Consider the following 26,804-nt stretch of genomic DNA (forward strand, 5'->3'; position numbering starts at 1 on the left):
ATCCTAAACGTGGCATGCCATTTTATAATTCCATGCCCTTGCACATACTCACCTTGGTGTAAAGAATGTCACTCTCTCTCCTCTTTCTGTTCAACTCCTGTGTGTGCTTCAACACCAAGTACTGGGTCCTTCAAGAAATCATCCCTTACTCCAAAGCTGATCACCCCCTCTTTGCTATAATACTGACTTATTTATCTGCCCTGCTAATAGACTCTGAACTGCTTGGGCTCACTAGACAGCCTCATCTTCAGCCCTAGGACCTAATGCTTGTAAGCACTTGGTAAATGCTTATTGAATAAATGAATGACAAAACACTCCCTCACTATAGACTAGAAATAGTGCTATTGTTTCTCCAACTAGTTTAACTGGTAAAATCCATACAAATATAATTTGAGTGCTGGCCTTTAGAGATGAATAAAATGAAATAAAAATACAAATTTGGGGCCAACATTTGAGACTTAAGGAAAATTACCATAACGTAATATATCATGGGGGTTCAGAGTTTAGATACTTATCATTTTTAACCGAACACAGTTACTGAAGTCAATACTCTTTTATTCAACATATTAAATGTGTTGTTTAACTCTGGTAACCACAGCTGTGACTTAGTTAACGATCTCAATAAATCCTACTTAAATCAGAGACAAGAAAAAATTATGCAAATGAATTCTTATCTGTTTTTCTGCCCAAGGCATATTTGATAACAGATAAAACATACTCCAAATAGTCTCTACTTAATAGTCAGGGAGTCATTTGAGGCTTTATTTGGATCAAAATCAAATACAAAGAAGAGAAGACTGCTATATTCACAAATGGTTTTATTTCATAAAGAAATTACACATTAAAATAAGATAAAGTTAAGAGCTTACATTCACATACAGAAGTGAATCTAGGAAAGCCAACAGTTATTAATATACAAGCCACATGATTAAAAAGGACAGTAACAGATAATGACAGATGGGCTTCCCTTAGATTCATCCACGAAATAGTATCTTTTGTTTAAAAACAAAAAGATATTGGTCTTTAAGAGAGCTCTTTAGAAACAAGTGTGTAGTTCCAGAAGACTTTAAAAATCAAACCAATCACTCCGTCTCCACGTAGGCTGTACCGCACCCACACTCATCCAGCAGGATGGAAACCCTCCATCAGTTATACCTTGCAGCTAGACAGAATGTCTTCCACTAATCTCTTGTAAACCCAGGCATCACCCTTAAGCCGCTGCCTCCTGATACCCACCACATCAGGTTTTTGAAGCTGGCACACTTCTAGTTCAAACTGCATTGTCACTTTACCAAAATCTGACTGCGTTTGACACTTCAGTGTATAGCTGTGAAAAACAAGATAAGAAGCCAATTAGTAGGGAAAACCATGAATATTCTGTATAAAACAAGAGATTTCTAAGCCTCTAGGAGACTAGTGGAGAAAATGAACCATTATTTCATACCAAGCAATATATTATTACTTACAGTTTCCAAATGACCTCAGCTATGTTTTAGTGATAGACTATGACTGGTGTTTTCCCAAAAGCTGAACTAGGATCCAAAGAAAGAACGCAGATGAAAAGGCTTTTCCAGAATTCTCCCTCACTCCAAAGAAAAGCCCTTCTTTCATAGCTATACATGCCATTCATGTTTAGGAAATCTTCTGGCATCCTTTATGCAACTCTTTCAACAGTGTAATCCGTGAACATTAGGCCATTTCCACAATGTTTACAGGGAAGATTAAGAATATTTTTTGTGTATACCTCATCAGAAACTTCTGTCTTTCATAGAAATAAAACTGAAGGCACCAGCGTGTCAGAAGGATGCATGTTTTTGAGTTTTTTTTCTAATAGTAATAAGACATTGTGATCGTTACAACACTTTATGGCAGAATTATAAAAGAAAGCTCACAGAGATATACAGTCCCATGGTTGAAACATATGGCATATTTAATTAGAACTGCCACATTAACAACTCTGATCATAGAAAAGCCTGGTCTAAATGAAGCCTAAGTACATCTTAAGAAATAGGTATGCTCCTGAAAAGTTGCATAAATTGGATTCATGTAAATCAAACTTTTAAACTAGTTTATATTATATTTTAGCTTTGTCTTACTGATCATCTATTAAAACAAACATTAAATAATAGGATCGATTTTAAATTTCAGCTAGAAAATATTTAGCGGCACATGATTAGGCACTGTTCTGCATAAGTGTGGAGATGATACTTTATCTGTTATAGATTAGAGGTTTCACAAAATACCATTCTTTTTTTCTTACTAATTCAGCTATCTTTTTTGGGGTTGGATCTCTTAAAAATAAGCAGTTAATATCATAAATGCCAAAAGGCATGCACTGAAGTTAAGGGTCCTGATGGGAAGAAGAAAGACAGGGCATTTAGTCACATGAAAGATAAAAACTAATTCTTCCTGATTGGAAAAAGGTAATAATGCAAGATCACTGAGATTAGTAACATCACACCACTGAAAAACTTAGCTTTTGGTGTCTGCTTTGTCATAGAGAAGGCAAAAAAGAAAAAAAAAGGATCAAGGCAGAGACCTTCTGGTTGATTAGGAAGTTAGAAGAACAAATGCTGGTTAACAGCCAGTTGGTGATCTGATAGAGATCATATGCTGAAGAAAAGATTACTGAAAGCTTTCTGATACAAATTTGGCTAGAGCTTCTGGAACTACTGATAAACCCCAATCATGAAGAACAGGTCATATTGAGTCAGAAGTGTTGTAATGACATCTAAAGAAGAAAACCAGGGTTGGTGTTTGCTTGCCACCATCTATAGTTAGTGGAAAGTAGAATTGCTTTTGCAAAAGATTGTTTCTTAAAATTTTACTCTATATTGACTATTCTATGTAAATGTTTTTGGAAAAGCTATCAGTAGCTCTTTTTAGCTACTTTAATAATGAAATTGTAAAGAAACGTAACTGAGTGGAAATGCTTGGGTAACTATTCAGACTATGAGATCATAACCCAGGAGGCTCTGATGGCAGCTCCACTGCAGTGGGAAAAAGCTAAGGTGAAGTAACTTCGAACATGCCAAAAACCCAGTCCTGTCAAACAGCAAGTCATAAAGAGAAGGATTCTATGTAAATCCTTGATTTGTTTGAGAGTTCTCATAAATTTAGATTATAATTTATAAATATGATTATAAAGAAGATGTGCACTTTGAAGGCCATGTAAAACAAAAGAGACTACATTGTGAATGTTGACACTACCATAAAAGCTTTTTTGAGAATGAGGTGTGAAAGACATTTTTTAAAAAGTGGAGGGGGGAGCTCTCTTGTCCCCTCCTGGCCTGAGCCTGGAGCTCTGTCCTCTCGCTTTCTCTCTAAATAAAAACCTCTGCCTTGCTCTCCTAAAAAAAAATTTAATTAATTAATTAATTAAAAAGAGGAGGGGGGAATCAACCCATGTTTTCTCAAAGCTCAAAAGGTATCAAGTAATAAAGGCAACACCCCGGAAATGTGCTTCTTACCCTTTTTGTACAAAGTCAACATGTTTCTTTGGAAGAATAGACATTATTTCATTCAAGAGCTGATCTGGATTCACTAATCTGGTTGTAGTCACATTATAGTGAAGCTTAAAAAGAAAAAGCAGGGGTGAGAAGTAAATCTTGACATGAACACAAAGACCATCCTACCTGATGTAGAGATCCCAAACTCCCCAGTACAGCCTCATTTCAAATGCAACTATTTCAAGAAATCCACTAAAAGAATTTACAACCAACTACTGGCAAGTTGGAGTAAGATGGCACTGGGAAGTGCGGAGAAATCATACCCTTTTCGTACTTTCATCTTTTTCTCCTACTAATCTTTTTAGAGAAATAAACATTAAATAGCATCTGTTTGAGCTTTACCTGTTTCTCCCTTCCTATGCTGTGACAGATATGTAAACAGCCCTGAAATGCAAACTGTAGGAAGATGAAACAAATGCCCTAGAAAATCTGCTTTGTATATAGTTGAATGTTTTCTTAAGCTTTCTTGATTATTTAAACAATATTATAGATTGCCACAAGCTGATTCTATGACAATTTCATGACAGAACAAATGTAACAAGTATTCCTTTAAATAACTAATGCCAAGTTACTGTTTTCTCACTGAAAGCATAATTCTCAGAGATAATGTCATTCCTAATTGGTATCCATCCATCATTCATTCAACAACCATTTGTTAAATATTTACTATGTGTCAGGCATTGTTTTAATAGGTCCTAGAAACAGACAAAAACCACTACCCCGTAGTAGTACCTTCACTATCAACAAAATTGTAATTTCTGTCTTTCAGATTTCTATTCTTTTATAAATAAGAGGGTGTTGAGGTTGGAAAACCCCCAACTACCTTCCTTTTCCAGTAAGAACTTGTAGCCCAAAGAAGAGACCTACATTTCCTAAGGTAGGATTTCCCAAAGTGTGACATAAACTGTCACTGGAGATATCTGACTCTGGGTGGCACATGGATTAATATTCTTATGTTAATATTGAGATATTTGTTCCAATCTTATTTAGAAAAATATAACTAGCAGAAACTAATAATAAATAGTTTATTTTTAAATAAGTTTAAGTTTGAAAGAAGTTACTCATGCTGATTGTGGTGATGGCTTCATGGGTGTCTATATAATGCAAAGTATACTAAGTATACATTCTTAATATGTGCAGTTTATTTATAACAATTTTTATCTCTATAAATATGTTTTTAAAAAAAGAGTCATATAAAGAAAATACCAGGTACACAACAGTGCAGATGGTACACTAATGTGCCGATATGAAGATGGGTGTTAAATGGTCAGTTTGGGGACCCAGCTTCGCATTAGACAAGGAACAAGTGGCTCAGACACAATGGACCCTCTATCTGCTGGGTGCCCAGCAGGCTCTTTTCCCAAAACTAAACTGGTTTTGTCAAAATAATAAATAAATGGAACACTTCCCAATAATAATTTAAGTGATTCTTTTTTGTAAAAAAAGAATTAGTCCTAATTTATCTATTTAAATTTCAGATTTTTATAGATTGCTTCCTAAAAGAGGGCTTAACTACATATGATTTGCTGTCTTAAAAAAACTAAGGTGTTCTTTGTACCATCCTGTTAACTTTTCTGTAAGGTTCTAATTTTTTAATGTAAGAATTAAGTGGAAAAAAGTGAGACTAATTTCCTAAAGCAAGTCCTGCATTTCAGAAAAAACTTCAAGCATTTAAAAGGGCCACAGATCCAAAATTAGGTCAAGTTTTAGATCTTAGGTTTGTGCTAACTGGGACTGTGGTTCTACCACAATGGGGTTAAAATGCTCACATGGATAATAAGAGTAATGACACTTGACACTGGGACACCTGACTTTAATGAAGCATTTCAGATGCAAGGTTGCATCTCCTATAGACAGTCCTGTTTATATGTCCCAGACCTCTGAAGTTGCCAGGATAGACATTATCTCTGGTTTTTACAAATAAAGACATTGAGGAAGTTAGGGATAAAAGGACTCATCCAAGCAACACAGTACAAAGTTGGGGCTAGAACCTGAGTCTTCTCATCCCAATCTTGTGGGGTTTTTCCTATGTCCTGGAAGTACTCGGGGATACTTAGCCAACTAATATCACAGCAGTTCCTACTGAAAAATGTGTTCAGGTTCCAAACAATCATATAGGTGAATGTTTGTGGAATATTAATCAGTATTTGATAACTGCTTAGCTTCTCAGTAATGTATATAATTGTACACGTTTCCTTAATTTTCTTCATTTAATGTTATTTAGGGAAGTAGCACTGTGGTTTTTCTTAATCCCAGTGTCAAGGTTTGGAATATTTGCTGTGTCTGCAACTAGAGAAATCTTAGAATAAAAGGATAAAATGTGCCTAATAAACAGCCACATGAAACATAAAACTTCCCAGTAAAAAATGTTAAGTTCAGCAAGGCAACAAATACTAATGGATAAGTCCTATCTTCTTCCACTTTAGAACAGGGCATAACTGGGATCTCAAAAGTATCTCCTGGATCATGCTTCTGCTCAAGAGCTCAGCATTTTCCTACCCCCAAAACCTCCCTAGATTTGTTCAAAATGAGTCTCGGTGCAAAAGCTAAACACAGACCTGGTTGCCAAGTCGTGGGAACACTATACCCTCTCCTTCCTCCTCTGGCCCCACATGGCTTAGAACATGTGTTTATTACAGCAATGAACCCAGCCTGTCAGAGCAACACCCCAGCCTGTTCTCACTGCCACTCAGTGAATACCTCAAGGACATGGGCTCTGTCTTATTCTTCCCTTTACCTCTTTATTCCCCCAAACAAAAAACTAGATACGTGAATGAATGCTCAGAGAGGATCCAAGAGTGTAAGAAGTATTTTAGATCTACTAATAACTTCTTTCTCCTTTCCTTTTCCCACCAAATATATTGTCCACATTACTGACACATTAAAACTCTCAAAGCATAAAAGGTCCATCAAATATGGCCCAAACCTCCGAGCCAGGCCTGTGAGGACCTCCCAGCCTACCCTTTCAGTCTGATGCTCACTATTTTCTCCACATCCACCACACTCAAAGTTCAAATTAACTTCTGACACATTCAAATATTTCATGAGGGCTACCACAGCACCCACGTGTTGGGCTCTTCTATGTGCCAGTGATAAGACAACTGGGCAAGTCCCCATCCATAAAGCAGCCCACAGGTCCCCATATATGCCAGAGGAGTCCCCACCTCCATGTTACTACCCCTGAGAACTTGAATATCTGAATTAACTATTTGTTCCTTGAAAGGAGCTACTATCTAATTTATCTGCATTCTCAAAGCCCATTACACCGTTCTCTGCATATTTTAGGTGCTCAAAATGACTTATTAACCAAATGAGTGAATAAGTAAATAGACATTATTAATTTTTTAGTTAGCTCTTTTTTGGAAAAAAAAAAGTCATCAGCAGTCAGCTGAGATCCATATTTAAGAACTCCAGCCTGCTTACCTTTAGCCTCCTGGGCCCGTCTTTGGCAGAGCCCCTCCTTTTGCTCCTGGTAAGCACAGTGATGACCTTATCCAAACCCCTTTCGAGGCTCCCAAACACTTTGGTTCCTTTTCTCTTTGGAGTATCCTCTACATGTGCCTGGTTGAGGTCCAATTCCACTGAGCGACACCTTAAAAAGAAACCAGCCCATGAGGGGAGGTGGGCCTCCCACCTGCTGGGGCCTCACAGGCCACATTTCTGTCCCGTTCACACGAAGCCCCCTCACTGGCATGCAACCACCCTTGTCCCCCACAGCCAGCTGCCACTTGGCAAAACTATTCTCCCCTACCTTTTTTAAAAAATGTCAAATAGACAAAAAATCGAATGAATGGCACAATGAACACCCATATATCCTCTTAGACTCAACAATTATCAATATTTTGCCACATTTGCTTTCCCTACATATATAGACAGTAAATACATTAAATATATGTACATTTTTGCTGAACTATCTGAAAATAACCCATCTGAAGATACCACAATACTTCACTCTGAAACACTTCAGCATACATTGCCAATGAATGAGGACATTTTCCTATATAACCACAATATCATTATGACATGAAGATTAATAATAATGCCATAGTATCATTTAATATCTAGTTCACATTCCAATTCCCTCAACTGTCCTCAAAACAGATCCTGCCTTAAAGAATAGCTATATAAGACAATGAAGGTATAAGATTGTATGCCAACAATAACTTAGTAAAAAAAAAAAAAAAGACAATGAAGAGTCACTTATGCCACAGAACTGTTCATACAATAGAAACGGGTTTCTTTGAAACACCCTTTAATATCTTCACTATTTGAGCGCTGCTATCTGTTAGTGAATGTCTGTATTTTATTGGCCAAAGAGTGGGGAAAGATGGGCCTCAGGGAGAGAACCCCGTGGCTGCTGCGGCCAGGGCCACTGCCTTCCCAGTTGCTGTATTTTAAGTTAAGGTGCCAGTCCTACTACTGATGAATTTGACAGTAAGGAAGCAGCGGCAACAGCCCCAGATCAGTCCCAGACTGACTTCAGACAGACATTCCTATAGAATCTGATAGAATCTAAATGATGCTTTACCTAAATCAGGTTTACATGAAAAAGGAAATCTGGTTACATATACTAAAGATCAAAGAGTCTAAAAAACAGAACACTTACCGCCTCTCAGGGCTAATAACACCTGTCTTTAACTTCTCTGTTCTTGCTGAATTTACTGGCATTTTAATTGGGGTTTCCTTCAGGCCCTGGTTCCTACCTATTAGAAAAACAGCAAACACAAACCATGTGTAGCCAAGATACTGTGGTTTCAAAATTTCTATCAGTAATGCATACATCACCACATTCATTGACTCAAACATACTGTAATCACTTGGCCAGTATTGTTACAGCTCTAATTCTTTAAAGAAATATTCTCATGTGATTTATTATAAAAAATAATAATTTTGCTTTGCATGTGTGGCTCTGCTTTTTCTTCATTGCAAAACTGAGGCTATGGGTATGATTTTATTATAAGTATCATGTGACAAATCTAAATAGCTCATGTAAATCTAATATTCATGGTTGCTGATTCTCTTTTCTAAAAAATAAAAGTCAATCTGTATTTATACAAAGACCCAATTTATGCCTTTAATTGAAATAGTATTGAGAGGTGTTAATTCAATTCATAGCCCTATTCAATTTCTGTTTGGCAAAGAGAACAGTCTCCTGTGAAAGCATCACAAAAGTTATTAAAAGGTATGAACTTTGGTTATTTTTATATTCTCTATTCCAGAATTCTGTGTTTTATTCCAGGAGGGTATTTGTATTCCGGATAGTCTGTGACAAATTTGCAGTAACAAGTATCTGGTTACCACTGATTAGTCAACTTTTTGTCAGAATCTAAACGTCATACATCATATACCTTTTTGAGATAATAATATTCACTTTGTAATAAATATATATTATCAAGTTTTTAACAAGAGATCGGGGATTTGTTCAGTTTATGACTTGAGCACTATTCTCACTGGTTCCACAAAGAACAAGAAAATAAGACCAACCAACAATGTCTGTGAGAACAGTTTTCATCTTTGTACAGTGAGCGTATCTACTACTACCCATAGTTAACATTCAACAGATTGTCACTGACTGGACAGTTCAAGATTCAGAAAAGTGAAATTAACGCTTATGTCAAAAGTGACTCAAAGTGAAAGTAAAATACAGGGCACTAATGGAAGCTATCAGTAGGGGCTTCAGCCATTTGCTCCCATAGAGGCTCTTATGTTTAAAGAAAAATGGCCTATAATAGCTTTTGACCAACACAATATCACAGGGACAAGATATATAAACTGATGATACCTTAAGATTAAAAATTCTGAATTATCCATAGCTTAAAACATTCAGAATTACATAAGAAGTAAAAATTATCAATAATAGAAGGGACTATTAACATCAAAGGCTCAAAAAACAGTCCTAAAGTCCTGTCCCACCCCTGACTCACAAAGGACGCTGTAAGAGAAATAACAGAAGAGAAAGAAACACCCCCCTTGTTGGGAAAAGATGCAAGAGAGCTACTACTGAGCTCCTGTTATGTGCAAATGTTATCTCACTGAGCCTCCTACAACCACAGGCAGACACAGAAAATATGTTACACCAAATGAGCCTCACAATTCTGGGCAAAGTGCTGTTTGAACTGGAGAGTGCCATTAACATGGTAATAGGACTCCCAGCAAATATTCTGACAAAGTCTTTCATAATAGCTTTATATTATGTATAAGACATATATTTTCTTAAATATTTTTTAGTATTATGCATAAGAAGGTACAAGCAGAGAACCTCTGGACCTGGCTATCAGCCCCATTAGAAACTGGAAGCGCAGTGGCAGGACGTGGTTTAGCAAAGTTCACAAGGCAATATTTCAGAGTTTGAGCTCATGAGGGTCTTAACACAGAACAAGAGTAAGTCAAAACTGCTGAGAAAAAAAAGCTAATAAAGTTTAGGGATCATTTTAAATAGTGACATAGACTAGATCACGGTAAATAAAATCCTTCAGTCTCTGTCTAATCTATTCATTCCTCCATTCAACAGATATGTCTCCCACTATCTACCAGGCACTGGGCCCCTACTAGGTATTATGCCATGCTGCAATAACCATGGAGGGCAGAACCTCTACTCTCACAGAGTAAGACAGTCGTAAAACAGTCCCTGTCTTACCCTGCTGAGACCTGGTCTTTGGTTCTAGGCACTACTTTTGAGAGGCAAAACAGTGTGTGTCTAGATGAGGCCAGCAAACAGAACACTGAGGTATCATAAAGGAACTGGCTGAAGTAATTGATGATGATTAAACTGAGGAAGAAACCAAGGGAAACAAGAGAGCTGTGATATCTGGACACAGATGTAGATACCTGGAAGGGCATCACAGATTTACCACCTGCTGGAGGGGGCAAAAATACAACAGGGCAGAGCAGGAGCAGATACCAGAATAAGAGATCCACATGAGTAAGAAGGGCTCAACAGAGACTTCAGCTTCAGTCATGATGAGTGGAGGCAAAGGGCCAAGCAAAGTCTAAGCCTGGATATATGACGTTGGGCCAGTCACTCCTCTGAGTCTCAGGGTCTTCAGCAGTGAAACGAACAGGTGAATTAAAGAATTAAATAAGCGCTAATTTGCATTTCAGTGTTGATATTTTATGATGCTATATTTCAACTTTACATATGTGAAAGAGAAAAACAGTACCGTTTAAGAAAAATTAGAAGTTGACTAATATACTTTCATTTCAACTAATGCAAATAGCGTGGTAAGAAGCAACTTGGCTTGTCTTCTAGAAATTCCTGAGAGCAATGCTAGTCATTTCTGACCTGAGATATGTTTAGTTAACATGGTAAGAAGAATGGAATTTGAAGGTATTTTATCACTGCTTAAGCCACATAGCAAATACCTTTAGAGGGTGTAGTATAACAATTTGGTGTAGCAAGAATTTCTCTTCTATGCTGGTTCTTATTAACTGGAGTTCTTGGTTCAGGAAACACAAAGCACTCTTCATTCTTTACAGCAGACTTAGGAGTATATACATTCTCTTTGTTCTTTAATTTATTGGCAGATGCTCTGCATAATACTGGAGTTAATGATTTAGATTCCAGACCATTTGATTCTGTACAATGCTTGGCAAACTGGAAAAAAAAGTTCCTGAATAAAGCACACTGAAGAAGAAAAGTTAATTTCTTTACAACATGCCTTCATCATTTGCAAATTACCTTGCGCCATTTTTATTTAAATGAAATACTATCAAAAGGATATTATTGGCAATACCAGAAAATTTGAAAATGTATATTCAGTTCCCTATAGTTCACATAGATCACTTTGCTCTCTTCTATTGCCAGATAATTTTCAACATGCTTCAGACCAAGTGTTCAATCAAACATACCCAGATCCTAGACAATATTGAGAAAGGCTACAAATAAATCCCTAAGAATTGCTTCCCATACCTAGATAGCCATAGTCTGTCTCCAATATATACCAAAAGAAAAAAGTTTTTTCAATGATTAGGGCAGAAAAACCATGTTAAAATATTCTAACAAATGTTACATAGAAAATTACTTTTTAATCTTTTAGAATTTATGACTGAGCTTGTAAAAAAGTAAGGCAAATCCTCAGAGGCCAAACTAAAAACAGCAGCATGAATCCAGAGATCCAGCCAAGGCTGAAACTGTCCACTGCCCTAAGGGCACTATCCACGTGTATCTCAGATAATGGCTTTTACCAGCCATGGAAGAAGGCCTTAGACTTAGGCGAGGGTTGTATATTAGATCCAAAGCTCCCATGCAAAGCCAGGTGGCGCTATAACTGAAACGAACGGGTGAATTAAATATAATCGGCCCTGCAAAGGCATCAGCAAGAAAACGCATCTGTCTTGGCCTTGGCTCTGGGAGAGAAAAGTAATAATAATTTCTAAGTAACCACAAGACAGTCTTCACATAGGCTGGGACCCAAATTCATACATGGTCCCAGAAATCTCAGCCTAGAATTTAATTTAAAGTAGTCCTAACTTGCTTGGGTCCCAGGAGCATGATAGAATCAAACACAGTTCCTATCTGAAAGAAAAGCTTCAATCTGAGACAACCGAAGCCCTCAAAGAATACCCACAGAGTTCTAAGAAAAATGAGACTATACAAACATTTCAAAGGACACAGACACCATGAGCAAAAATCGGCAGAAAAAAATAACAGAATTAAACCCATAAAAAATGTCAGTTATTAAATTAGCAAATAAAGAACATAAATGTGTTCATGTTTAAAAATAATTAAAGAAATTGAAAACAAGAGAAAAAAAAGAGACTACCAAAAATATTAAAAGTGATTTTGAAAAAGAATAAAGTCCTAGAAATAATAAATGATAAAAATAAAAAACTCAATGGACATGCCAAATAGGAGATTAGATAGAAATGGAAAAAAAGAATTGGTGAATGGGAAATGAATCTGAAGAAATTATCCAGAAGACAGTACAGAGAGGAAAAGATATGGATATAAGACAGTATTTGGAGGCGGAGCCAAGATGGCAGCATGAGTAGAGCAGCAGAAATCTCCTCCCAAAACCACATATATCTCTGAAAATATAACAAAGACAACTCTTCCTAAAATAGAGACCAAGAGGACACAGGACAACATCCAGGCCACATCCACACCTGTGAGAACCCAGCGCCTCGTGAAGGGAGTAAGATACAAGCCCCAGCCTGGCAGTACCCGAGCGCCCCTCCCCCCAGCTCCCTGCAGGATGAGAGGAGTCAGCAGGGAAGGAGAGGGAGCCTAGGACTGCTGAACACCCAGCCCCAGCCATCCGGACCAGAGCGCAGACACAGTGCATGCGTGGGGTCCTGGCTACTAGGGAAACAAGGCGGCAGGACTGGTGAGAGGGTGCCTGAGGCCGATGCTGGAGAAGAAAGAAATGGGAGTGGCCATTTTTTTTCTTCCTCTTTTTTTTTTTTTTTTGCAAGTACTTTTTGGAAGTCTTAAAGGGACAGGGACCCCAATACTAGGGAAACAGGGAAGCAAGACCGGTGAGCGGGTGCCTGAGACTGGCACTTGAGGACAAAGAAAATCATGTGCTTTTTTAAAAAAATTATTTATTTAATTTTTATTTTTTTATTTTTTTTTTGTTGCTGTTGTTGTTTTGGTTTGGAGAGTGCTTTTTGGAAGTCTTAAAGGGGCAGGGCAGGACACTTAGTCCAGAGGTAGGGAATCTGGGGATCTCTGGGCACTCTAACCCGCTGGGCAACAGGGAGCACAGAGGCGCCTTACGGAGATAAATAGCCTCCTGGCTGCTCCCCCTCCAACGGGGCTCCACCATTTTGGAGAAGCAGCCGGAGCCAGGCCACGCCCACAGCAACAGCGGAGATAAACTCCATAGCAAACGGGCAGGTAGCAGAAGCCCTGTCTGCGCACAGCTGCACAGCACAAGCCACTAGAGGTCGCTATTCTCCAAAGAGAGGAAGGCCACAAACCAACAAGAAGGGAAGCTATTCCAGCGGTCACTTGTACCAGCTCTGCAAACTATCTCTATCACCATGAAAAGACAAAACTACAGGCAAACATCACAGAGACAACACCTGAGAAGGAGACAGACCTAACCAGTCCTCCTGAAAAAGAATTCAAAATAAAAATCATGAACATGCTGACAGAGATGCAGAGAAAAATGCCAGAGCAATGGGATGAGATGCAGAGAAAAATGCAAGAGCAGTGGGATGAAGTCCGGAGGGAGATCACAGATGTCAGGAAGGAGATCACAGAAGTGAAACAATCCCTGGAAGGATTTATAAGCAGAATGGATAAGATGCAAGAGGCCATTGAAGGAATAGAAGCCAGAGAACAGGAACGTATAGAAGCTGACATAGAGAGAGATAAAAGGATCTCCAGGAATGAACACTAAGAGAACTATGTGACCAAGCCAAAAGGAACAATATTCGTATTATAGGGATACCAGAAGAAGAAGAAAGAGGAAAAGGGATAGAAAGTCTCTTTGAAGAAATAATTGCTGAAAACTTCCCCAAACTGGGGGAGGAAATAATCGAACAGACCATGGAATTACACAGAACCCCCAACAGAAAGGATCCAAGGAGGAAACACCAAGACACATAGTAATTAAAATGGCAAGGATCAAGGACAAGGAAAGAGTTTTAAAGGCAGCTAGAGAGAAAAAGGTCACCTATAAAGGAAAACCCATCAGGCTAACATCAGACTTCTCAACAGAAACCCTACAGGCCAGAAGAGAATGGCATCATATACTTAATGCAATGAAACAGAAGGGCCTTGAACCAAGGATACTGTATCCAGCATGACTATCATTTAAATATGATGGCGGGATTAAACAATTCCCAGACAAGCAAAAGCTGAGGGATTTTGCTTCCCACAAACCACCTCTACAGGGCATCCTACAGGGACTGCTCTAAATGGGAGCACCCCTAAAAAGAGCACAGAACAAAACACACAACATATGAAGAATGGAGGAGGAGGAATAAGAAGGGAGAGAAGAAAAGAATCTCCAGACAGTGTATATAACAGCTCAATAAGTGAGCTAAGTTAGGCAGTAAGATACTAAAGAAGCTAACTTTGAACCTTTGGTAACCACGAATCTAAAGCCTGCAATGGCAATAAGTACATATCTCTCAATAGTCACCCTAAATGTAAATGGACTTAATGCACCAATCAAAAGACACAGAGTAATAGAATGGATAAAAAAGCAAGACCCATCTATATGCTGCTTACAAGAAACTCACCTTAAACCCAAAGATAAGCATAGATTAAAAGTCAAGGGATGGAAAAACATATTTCAGGCAAACAACAGTGAGAAGAAAGCAGGGGTTGCAGTACTAATATCAGACACAATAGACTTCAAAACAAAGAAAGTAACAAGAGATAAAGAAGGACACTACATAATGATAAAGGGCTCAGTCCAACAAGAGGATATAACCATTCTAAATATATATGCACCCAATACAGGAGCACCAGCATATGTGAAGCAAATAATAACAGAACTAAAGAGGGAAATAGACTACAATGCATTCATCTTAGGAGACTTCAACACACCACTCACCCCAAGGATAGATCCACCGGGCAGAAAATAAGTAAGGACACACAGGCACTGAATAACACACTAGAACAGATGGACCTAATAGACATCTATAGAACTCTACATCCAAAAGCAACAGGATATACATTCTTCTCAAGTGCACATGGAACATTCTGCAGAATAGACCACATACTAGCCCACAAAAAGAGCCTCAGTAAACTCCAAAATATTGAAATTCTACCAACCAATTTTTCAGACCACAAAGGTATAAAAGTAGAAATAAATTCTACAAAGAAAACAAAAAGGCTCACAAACATATGGAGGCTTAACAACATGCTACTAAATAATCAATGGATCAACGAACAAATCAAAATAGAGAACAAGGAATATATAGAAACAAATGACAACAACAACACAAAGCCCCAACTTCTGTGGGACGCAGCAAAAGCAGTCTTAAGAGGAAAGTATATAGCGATCCAGGCACACTTGAAGAAAGAAGAACAATCCCAATGAATACTCTAACATCACAATTATCGAAACTGGAAAAAGAAGAACAAATGAGGCCTAAAGTCAGCAGAAGGAGGGACATAATAAAGATCAGAGAATAAATAAACAAAATTGAGAAGAATAAAACAATAGCAAAAATCAATGAAAACAAGAGCTGGTTCTTTGAGAAAATAAACAAAATAGATAAGCCTCTAGCCAAACTTATTAAGAGAAAAAGAGAATCAATACAAATCAACAGAATCAGAAATGAGTATGGAAAAATCATGACAGACTCCACAGAAATACAAAGAATTATTAAAGACTACTATGAAAACCTATATGCCAACAAGCTGGAAAACCTAGAAGAAATGGACAACTTCCTAGAAAAATATAACTCCCAAGACTGACCAAGTAAGAAACAACAGTTAAACAAACCAATTACGAGCAAAGAAACTGAAACGGTAATCAAAAAACTACCCAAGAACAAAACCCCGGGGCCGGACGGATTTACCTCGGAATTTTATCAGACACACAGAGAAGACATAATACCCATTCTCCTTAAAGTGTTCCAAAAAATAGAAGAGGAGGGAATACTCCTAAACTCATTCTATGAAGCCAACATCACCCTAATACCAAAACCAGGCAAAGACCCCACCAAAAAAGAAAATTACAGACCATTATCCCTGATGAATGTAGATGCAAAAATACTCAATAAAATATTAGCAAACAGAATTCAAAAATATATCAAAAGGATCATACACCATGACCAAGTGGGATTCATCCCAGGGATGCAAGGATGGTACAACATTCAAAAATCCATCAACATTATCCACTACATCAACAAAAAGAAAGACAAAAACCACATGATCATCTCCATTGATGCTGAAAAAGCATTTGACAAAATTCAACATCCATTCATGATAAAAACTCTCAGCAAAATGGGAATAGATGGCAAGTGCCTCAACATAATAAAGGCCATATATGATAAACCAACAGCCTACATTATACGGAACAGCAAGAAGCTGAAATCTTTTCCTCTGAGATCGGGTTCTAGACAGGGATGCCCACTCTCCCCACTGTTATTTAACATAGTACTAGAGGTCCTAGCCATGGCAATCAGACAAACAAAGAAATACAAGGAATCCAGATTGGTAAAGAAGAAGTTAAAGTGTCACTATTTGCAGATGATATGATATTGTACATAAAAAACCCTAAAGACTCCACTCCAAAACTACTAGAACTGATATCGGAATACAGCAAAGTTGCAGGATACAAAATTAACACACAGAAATCTGTAGCTTTCCTATACGCTAACAATGAACCAATAGAAAGAGAAATCAGGAAAACAATTCCATTCACAATTGCATCAAAAAGAATAAAATACCTAGGAATAAATCTAATCAAAGAAGTGAAAGACCTATACCCTGAAAACTACACGTCACTCTTAAGAGAAATTAAAGGGGACACTAACAAATGGAAACTCATCCCATGCTCATGGCTAGGAAGAATTAATATCATCAAAACGGCCATCCTGCCCAAAGCAATATACAGATTTGACGCAATCTCTATCAAATTACCAGCAACACTCTTCAATGAATTGGAACAAATAATTCAAAAATTCATATGGAAACACCAAAGACCCTGAATAGCCAAAGCAATCCTGAGAAAGAAGAATAAAGTGGGGGGATCTCACTCCCCAACTTCAAGCTCTACTACAAAGCCATAGTAGTCAAGACAATTTGGTACTGGCACAAGAACAGAGCCACAGACCAGTGGAACAGAATAGAGACTCCAGACATTAACCCAAACATATATGGTCAATTAATATATGATAAAGGAGCCATGGACATACAATGGCAAAATGACAGTCTCTTCAACAGATGGTGCTGGCAAAACTGGACAGCTACATGTAGGAGAATGAAACTGGACCATTGTCTAACCCCATACACAAAAGTAAATTCAAAATGGATCAAAGACCTGAATGTAAGTCATGAAACCATAAAACTCTTAGAAAAAAACATAGGCAAAAACCTCTTAGACATAAACATGAGTGACCTCTTCTTGAACATATCTCCCCAGGCAAGGAAAACAAGAGCAAAAATGAACAAGTGGGACTATATTAAGCTGAAAAGCTTCTGTACAGCAAAAGACACCATCAATAGAACAAAAAGGAACCCTACAGTATGGGAGAATATATTTGTAAATGACAGATCTGATAAAGGCTTGACGTCCAAAATATATAAAGAGCTCACATGCCTCAACAAACAAAAAGCAAATAATCCAATTAAAAAATGCGCAGAGGAACTGAACAGACAGTTCTCCAAAAAAGAAATACAGATGGCCAACAGACACATGAAAAGATGCTCCACATTGCTAATTATCAGAGAAATGCAAATTAAAACTACAATGATTTATCACCTCACACCAGTAAGGATGGCTGCCATCCAAAAGACAAACAACAACAAATGTTGGCGAGGCTCTGGAGAAAGGGGAACCCTCCTACACTGCTGGTGGGAATGTAAATTAGTTCAACCATTGTGGAAAGCAGTATGGAGGTTCATCAAAATGCTCAAAACAGACCTACCATTTGACCCAGGAATTCCACTCCTAGGAATTTACCCTAAGAACGCAGCAATCAAGTTTGAGAAAGACAGATGCACCCCTATGTTTATTGCAGTACTATTTACAATAGCCAAGAATTGGAAGCAACCTAAATGTCCATCGATAGATGAATGGATAAAGAAGATGTGGTACATATACACAATGGAATACTACTCAGCCATAAGAAGAGGGCAAATCCTACCATTTGCAGCAACATGGATGGAGCTGGAGGGTATTATGCTCAGTGAAATAAGCCAAGTGGAGAAAGAGAAATACGAAATGATTTCACTCATCTGTGGAGTATAAGAACAAAGGAAAAACTGAAGGAACAAAACAACAGCAGAATTACAGAACCCAAAAATGGACTAACAGGTACCAAAGGGAAAGGGACTGGGGAGGATGGGTGGATAGGGAGGGATAAGGAGGGGGAAAGAAGAAAGGGGGTATTAAGATTAGCATGCTTGGTGGGGGAGGGAGAAAGGGGAGGGCTGTACAACACAGAGAAGACAAGTAGTGATTCTACAACATTTTGCTATGCTGATGGACAGTGACTGTAAAGTGGTTTACAGGGGGAACCTGGTATAGGGGAGAGCCTAGTAAACATAATATTCTTCATGTAAGTGTAGATTAAAGATTAAAAAAAAAGAAAGAAAAGGGGGATTACTCCTTGATAGGATAAAACTAACTGTAAATCAACGATTAATGCATACTTTAAATATCCTTAATTTTGATCACTTAATGGGTGTCAGATGATCGGCTATGGAGGTACAGTTTTCTGATAATATTCCTTTCTCTTAAAAAAGAAAAAAAAAAGCACTTCCTGTGTGGTGACCTCCAATGAGTTCTACACAGTGGTATAAAGGGCATATAAAAGTGTAGGCAAAGGGTTTGTTTGTGTTTATACAAAGGATCAAAGCCTAATTTGGCTACCCAGAAAATGAACTAAGATACGATATGAAGAAGAACTTCCAACATCAGCACTCTCTGGAAGACTCATGCCAGAAGATGATCATCAGAAAACCCCAACAAAGATCCACGCGCTGCTACAGGTGTAGATGCACTCATCCCACCGGTTCCTGGACTTGCCATGGGAATGAAGAAGGAGATATCTAAGCTGGCCTGTGCTTTCAGTAAAACAACAAATTTGACTGGATCTATACTGTTGGAACTCAACCAAGAATTAGGAGAAGTGCAAATTGTAGCGCTCCAAAATCTTACAACTACAGACTATTTACTGTTAAAAGAACATATGGGATGTGGACAGTCCCCAGGAATGGGTTGTTTTAATTTGTCTGATTTCTCTCAGACTGTTCAAGTTCAGTTGGACAATATCCACCATATCATAAATAAGTTTTCACAAATGCCTAAGGTGCCTAACTGGTTTTCTTGGTTTCATTGGAGATGGCTGGTAATTATAGGTATGCTTCGGTTATGTAACTGTACTCCTATTATGTTAATGTGTGTGTGCAATTTAATTAGTAGTTTAAAACCTATACATGCTGAAGTTACTCTACAAGAAGATATAATCAATCTTCCCATGTATTCTTCTGCCTGCTACTTCTATAGCTTTTCTTCTTCCTTCCTAATTACAACCCCACTAAACAGAATTCGTGCCTCATATCGAATTTACCGTGTATCACAATTCTTCCAAGTGGTAAAGATACCTCAAGACAAATGCTGGGCATAGAAGCCACAGGGCATAAATATGCAAAGAAGTAAAAAACTAACCTTTTCAAACAATAAGGCTTCTCTCTCACTTACCAACTTTACATTTCCCTGTATGGCCCCGGAAGATGACTGGTTAGCCAGAGACAGGTAAGATTCCTCAAGGGAGGAACAACCTAAGACAGGCACAGTCGCAGGGGGGCCATCAGGTGAGAAATTGGGGATCAACAGAGGTGAGGCTTAGAACCTCACCCCCCCTGTTTTGAGAGAAATCTTCTGCATCTGTAGATGTTTTGTTGCCCTTGTCTAGCTTGGATTAACAGATAGTCTACAGGCACACACCTGATCATCTACATTTGCTCTCTTACAACACTAAACTATGTTTTCTACCTTTATCTTGCATCTACCTACCACTTCAGCATTTTATTAAAAATAATAATAACAATAATAATAATAAAGGGAGAAATGTGGTATCCACATATAAATCAAGTATAAAAATCAAACGAATATTCATATTTGACCTGATTGTTTATAGTTCATAATGCGTGATCAAAACCAAAAGTTTCTGTGATGACTGCCCTTGTACTGTTCACCATGTAAGAACTTATTCACTATGTAAGAATTTGTTCTCCATGTAAGAACTTGTTCGTTATGCTTCAGAAGATTGGAGACTGACGAGAATTAGGCTTGGGGTGGATTAATGATTGTGCATTGAGCATTGACTCCCCTATACAGAATTTTATTGTCCTTAACAACTACTTGATCAATAAATATAAGAGATGCCCTCTCAAAAAAAAAAAAAAGACAGAATTTAAGAAGAATGGAAAATGAAGTGTGATGATCTATATATGTCTATTCTGAATTCCAGAGATATCAGAGGCAATGAAAAAGCAGCAATTATTCAAGGAATTTTTTAAAAAATACCTAGATAGCCATAGTTTAGTCATGATGAGTGGAGGCAGAATTAGAATAGCAAATACCATAGCAAATTGCATTGAATCTAGAAGGGGAGGATCAGAGATTAGTGTTCTAATCTGAGCCTTCATATATTTAGAAAAAAAGTAATGATACAGATTGAGCTTATATTTGGTTAAATTAAGTAGCATGTTAAAAATTTAGGGTATATATTAAAAGAATAAAAATAAAATGGAAACTAAAGGAATGGGAGGATTAACATAAAAAACATGAAATAAAGGAAAAATTACAGAAAAAGTAGGACAAGTAGATAACACTGATGGCAGATACATGATAAATACATTAGTCATCCAAATAAATGTAAGTTTATTAAACTCTCAACTCAAAAGTTAAAGATTTTCAGTTTGCATAGCAAATCTAGCTACATTATGTGGTTTTAAAGAGACAACTTAAAATACAAAAGGCATGAAAGGTTGAAAAAGGTGAAAAAATACATATCAAATAACAATAAAAATGAAATCAATGTAGCTATCTTATTATCAGAGAAATAAATAGATTTCAAGGAGAAAAACATTGCTAGTAATAAAGAGGATCAGTATAAATTATAAGAGGTTTAATTCATCAGAATAAAAATTCTGAACTTAGATGCTAATTATATAGCTTCAAATATATATATATAAAGCAAATATAAGGAGAAAATTATAAACTAGCATCACATTAGAAGAGTTTCAACATCTCATTGTCAAGCAACAAATTTATGGATCAAGAAGACAAAAAATTAGTATGGACATAGATTTAACGTAAGAATTTAATAAGGTTGACCTAACAGACAACAGCAGAAAGTAACAAAATAGAAACAAAGATATAATAGGGAGAACCAACAGAACCAAAATTTGGTTCTTTGAAAAGATTAATAAAATTGACAAAATCTGGCAAGACTTATTCAAAACATGAAAGAGCTAAATATAAACCAATATACTTTAGAAATGAAAAAGGGAGGCATAAAAATGGACACTGTAGATATTAACAAGATTGTATCCTCCTACTGACTTTATGCCCATACATCTTAAAACTTGGATGACATGAATACTTTAAAGATAAAATGCACAACTGACAAGAAGAAACAGAAAGACTGTGTAGTCCTATAAACACAAAATAAACGAATCAGTAGTTAACTAGCTTCTCATAAAAATATTCCAAGCCCAGATAATTATATCTGGGAAGAAAGTTAGAGGCTAACCTCACTTAAAAATATAGAGGCAAAAGTCCTAGACAAAATATTAGTAAACTAAACCCAGAAATGTATTAAAAAGCTAGTAATGTAGCATGACCAAACTGGGCTTGCCTAAAGAATGCAAGATTGGTTTAACTTCAAATCTTCTAATCCAATGTTAATCCAGTATTAACAGATGGAAGGAACAAAACCAGATGATCATCTCAACAGACAAATTTTATCTAATCCTTTTTTTCATTTTTATTCATGATGCAAGATTCAAGATTCATGACTTTTAAACAAATCTTAGCAAACCAGGGCTAGATGAAAAATATGTTAACCTGAAAAATACAGGGTTGGGGGTGCAAAGAGGAGAGAGACTGAATGATAAAGAGGAGGGAGAGAAGGAGGGTGAGGGAGAGGGGAAGGAGAAGGTGAAGGGAACAGAAGGGAGAGAGACAGAGAGAACAAACATCATATTTAATGATAAAATATAAGAAGCATTTTTTTACAATTGGAAGAACAGAGTATTTGCTATGCCACTAGGACTAATAAGTGTAGCAATAAAAGAAAAAGATATTAAAGGCATAAGAATTGGAAGATAAAAAGCAAAACTGTCATCATTTTCTACCTAGAATACTCAAAAGAATATATAGACAAATTATAAGAATTGAAAAGTGTTAAGGAAAATTGTTGAATATAAGATCAGTGCATAAAAATCAATTTCTTATCTATACATAGGCACCAAATGGAAAATATGGTTTTAAAAAAACTACCATTCCCAATACCGCTTTTTTTTAATGTACTTAGGAACAAACTTAATAAAAGATGTGTAAGACCTTTACAGAGAAATTTATAAAACTTTATTAAAAACAATGAACTAAAACCTTATAAAAGGTGTACTGTGTTTATGGATTGGGAGATTGAGGGTCTGGATTTCAATTTTTCCCACGTGAATCTTAAAATCAATGTAATTTCAATTTTGAGTATAAGTGAAATTTGTTAAAATGACTCTAAAATGTATATGGAAATGCAAAGGGGTAAGAAGAGCCAAGACATTCCTAAAGAAGAATCAGATGGGAGGAATCTGGCCAGCAGTATAGAAGAACTATTACAAAATTAAGATGTAAGGTATTAGTGCAAATAAACAAAACAAAATATAGCCCAGAAAGCAGACACACTCATATGACAATGTGCTGTATGATAGAAGTACCATTGTAGATGGGTGGGCAAAGAATGGACTTTTCAATGGTGCTGGCACAATTAATCCTCTGAGGGAAGAATTGGTTTCCAACCTCACACCATACAAGAGAGTCAATTCCCAATAGGTACCAACGATTTACTTGTGAAAGGAAAAGCTGTAAACTTTTACAAGCAATATATGTGAACATATTAATGACTTTTGGATAAGGAAGGATTTCTTTAAAAAGACACAGAAATTACAAACCATAAGGGAAAATACAAGTTCTAACTCATTAAAATTAACGACTTCTATCATTAAAGTCAAAAGACAGGTAAGAAACTTGACAACATGTTTGCAACACATAACCAACAAAGGATTAGAATTAAGATTCAATTAAGAACTACTCTGATACAAGGAAAAAGAAATAATCCAATAGAAAACTTGACATAGCAAACGAAAAACCACTTCATAGAAAAGGAAATGCCATTGACCAATTAATACATAAAAAGATGCCTATGTAATCAGAAAAGTACAGATTAAAACCACAGTGAGATACCACTTTATACTCACCAGTTAGAAAATACTAGTTTAAAATAACAAGTATGGGTAAGTATGTGGAGCGATAGGAACACTCTTGTATGGCTGGTTGAAATATAATCAATACAACCACTATGGGGAGAAACTGGCATTATCCAGTAACGTCTAAGATAGTCCTTCCACTCCTAGCATATACTCTAAAGAACTCTGGCACATACATAAGCAGGGCCTTGCTGTACGCAAGAGTTAACATAGCAGGTTCTGGCTGAAGTCTGGCAACCTTTTAAAAGGTTGTCATACTGTTAAGTCTGTTTGTACGGCCGGGGCCCCCTGCTGCAACAGGCTGTACAGATTCCACAAACCGTGTGGTTTATGCAAGCACCTGTTTTCCTTTCAGAAGTACAGAATTTCAGTGATTGTGACCGATCACACCGCAAAAGAGTGCCTGTGTAACAGCCCCCAGTAAAAACTGGATTCTGAGTCTAGCGAGCTTTCCTGATGCACACTGGCTGCTGAATTTCACTACTGAAGGCACTCGGTGTGGCCACCTTAGTGAAAACAGAGGAAAAACATTAAGTACACATCCAAGAAGTTCTACAAACTCCAAGTACGATAAAAAGATAACCAAAGGAAAGGAAAACAGATCAGTTGCTGCCCTGAGCTGGGGGGAAGAGAGAGCTGACTATGTCTGAAAGGGTATGAGGGAATTTCTGGGAGGCAATGGAACGGGGAGAGGGCAGGGAAGGGCAAAGCCATGGTAAAGTACTCCAAAATGGAATCTTGGCTGTCTTCAACCAGGAAATAACTGGCTTTCCTTTCGTTTATATTCCAACAATCTCTTGGTAATGTTTCAATGGCTTAGGAATTCATTAAATTTGTGAGCACATAGTCTAGATGTGGCTTTAAATAGCAATGAAAATAACTAACCTGTGGTGTTTGTGGAGTAACCACACCTGTTGATGAATTGTCTTCACACCATTCATAGTCTATTAATCCAGTCACATAATTTTCATCATTTGTGGTCATATCTTCTAGACTCAGATTCTTTGACTATTCAAAAATAGAAGAACTTAGAGACAACAGCACCATGATTCAGTTGTAAAATAATATATTCTAAGCACAGGGCAAGGCTTTGGAAGCAGAAACAAATTAGAAATGATAATATTGAAGGATCTCGCTATCCAGTACAGAAAAAAAAGGAAGTCAAAATAATTTAACTCCAGTTATTAGATAGAAGATTCTCTGACTCTCAAACAATATATCTTAGAATATTCTTACATTACATGGCATGCTATTTAGCTTACCACTATCAGATAAGCACTGATAATACCAGAAAGATAACTCCTTTGCAAATTTACAAACAAAAAGCTCTGACAAAGTAAAAGATGGGAGGGAAATGACTTTGAAATGCAGGTTTCTTGGTGGTGAGAATATACAGAGGGCTAGCAATTTCTAGTAGGAGTAAATTTGCCTTATGAAAAATCCTCTGAGGACAGGATAACACCAGAGTCATCTTTTACCCTCATTCTTCCCCCTCTATAAACTAAGCGTATACTAGATAGACCCTAAATTCTCAGACTATGGAATGTAATTGGATTTTTCCTTTCTCCCTCCTTCCCTTTCCCTCAGTATCTAGTTAACCTGGCCAGGCAATTTCACTTGAATTTCTTAAACTTCATCCTTTCTTTTACAGTCCCACCACCACCTTGTAAATCAAGGACAAATCTTCTCAGACCTGAAGTCTTCAGACAACATTGTCTCTGCCACCAATCTTTCCACCCTCTCAAACCAGGGGTAACAGAGTTCTCCAGGACTGCCAATCACCATCAACGAGAAAAGCTATAGGGCATGCGAGGCTGAGAAAAATACTAAAGCTCAGGCTAGGCTCCAGGGGAAAAGGACAGTGCTATGTCAATGATGGCCGTCATGGAGACTGCAGTAGAGAGTGACAGCACACACACTCCTGACTGAATGTTCAATAGTACAGTCATGTCAGTGACTGTCACATCTTGCCAAAAGTACATGGTTCCCATTACCTATAGCATAAAGTGTAACCTCTCTGACATAGCATTTCAAGGTTTTCTACGATCTAGCTCTCATTTACCCTTCCAGCTCACTGGCTCCTTCTCTTCTTCTTCTCTCACTTTTCCCGTACTTGAACTCTTCATTTTACCCAAACAAGTCTAGTCACTATCAACAGAATATAGAGCACATTTAGGTGCCTGAGTTTTGCTAATTCCATTTATCTTTTGCTCTGAATACTGTCTGCATTCTTTTTAGGTCCAACTTGGGTCAGCCATGGTGATCACTCCCATTTCCAAAAGCACACCCTTAGCCCCTTATCTAGCACCCATTCTCTACTATAATGTAGTATTATCTATATGTATGTCTTACCTCAACAGCTAGGGAGTAAGCACTAAACTGTACAGAGGTTTGTTCCCCAAGAGCCTATCATGGGGCTTGAAAATGCTAGTGATGTTGTCTTTTGTGATTCTTGGATCATACTTTATTATTGCTTCACTGAAAATGCCAGCTATTGATTAACAGTTCAGGATTACTTACTTTCTTGTAAACAACACCCCAGGGAAAAAAGGTGATTCTATCCAGGAGGACAACAGTACAGAGACTATGTGGCTTGCTTCAAGTTTCAACAATGATTTGCATAAAGATCAGAAAACAACCCAAACTTTAATTTCTGCATTTCTTGTTAGTAAAATGCCTATATACTATAAAATTGATTCAATTTTATATATTATTTAGATAATAATTTAACTTATACAATTATTACATTATTGGGTAAATGCTCAGATGGAAGAAAAGAGTAAATACCTTTCCAGATCTTTTCTACGTGGATACTTTATGAATCATATAAGCACATGAACTGAGACTTTGCCAGTCCAGATATAAGAAAGTCAAATGGTTTAGGAAAATGTTTCAAACCTCTTAACTAAAGTGTCATAAATTTAAAATTTTAGCTGAAGTTTATTCTAAGTACAGAAATATCTGATCCTTTCTGAAATTACCTCGACTGGAAGCAAACTTCATGCTCTTGTATCCTCCTGGACCCAAAGGTGTTACCTTGACCCTGAGAGTGCAGAGGGTCTGACAATGTGGGCAGGATGAGGGATAGGATGCTTCAGGGGGCCCTTGGGTAAAGAGCTGCCTGGGCCTGTGGTATTCACCAACTCAGTAAAACTCTCCAATTGCAG

The 26,804-nt window shown here is 37.3% G+C and overlaps 1 protein-coding gene across 1 annotated transcript in view; it reads right to left on the minus strand.

Annotated features, from left to right (window-relative positions):
• Positions 1-807: 807 nt before the first annotated feature.
• MELK (maternal embryonic leucine zipper kinase) overlaps positions 808-26,804 on the minus strand; it is a 71,253-nt gene continuing 45,256 nt past the window's right edge. Inside the window, exons 13-18 of the mRNA XM_036996532.2 lie at positions 24,523-24,645; positions 10,872-11,103; positions 8,116-8,212; positions 6,933-7,101; positions 3,471-3,574; positions 808-1,327 (exon numbers count right to left, since the gene is read on the minus strand). Of these exons, the coding sequence (XP_036852427.1) occupies positions 1,150-1,327; positions 3,471-3,574; positions 6,933-7,101; positions 8,116-8,212; positions 10,872-11,103; positions 24,523-24,645 (903 nt within the window). The 3' untranslated portion in view covers positions 808-1,149. The remainder of the gene's footprint in view (positions 1,328-3,470; positions 3,575-6,932; positions 7,102-8,115; positions 8,213-10,871; positions 11,104-24,522; positions 24,646-26,804) is intronic.

The sequence above is a fragment of the Manis javanica genome, chromosome 2 (genome assembly GCF_040802235.1).
Source record: "Manis javanica isolate MJ-LG chromosome 2, MJ_LKY, whole genome shotgun sequence".
Classification (NCBI taxonomy): Eukaryota; Metazoa; Chordata; class Mammalia; order Pholidota; family Manidae; genus Manis; species Manis javanica.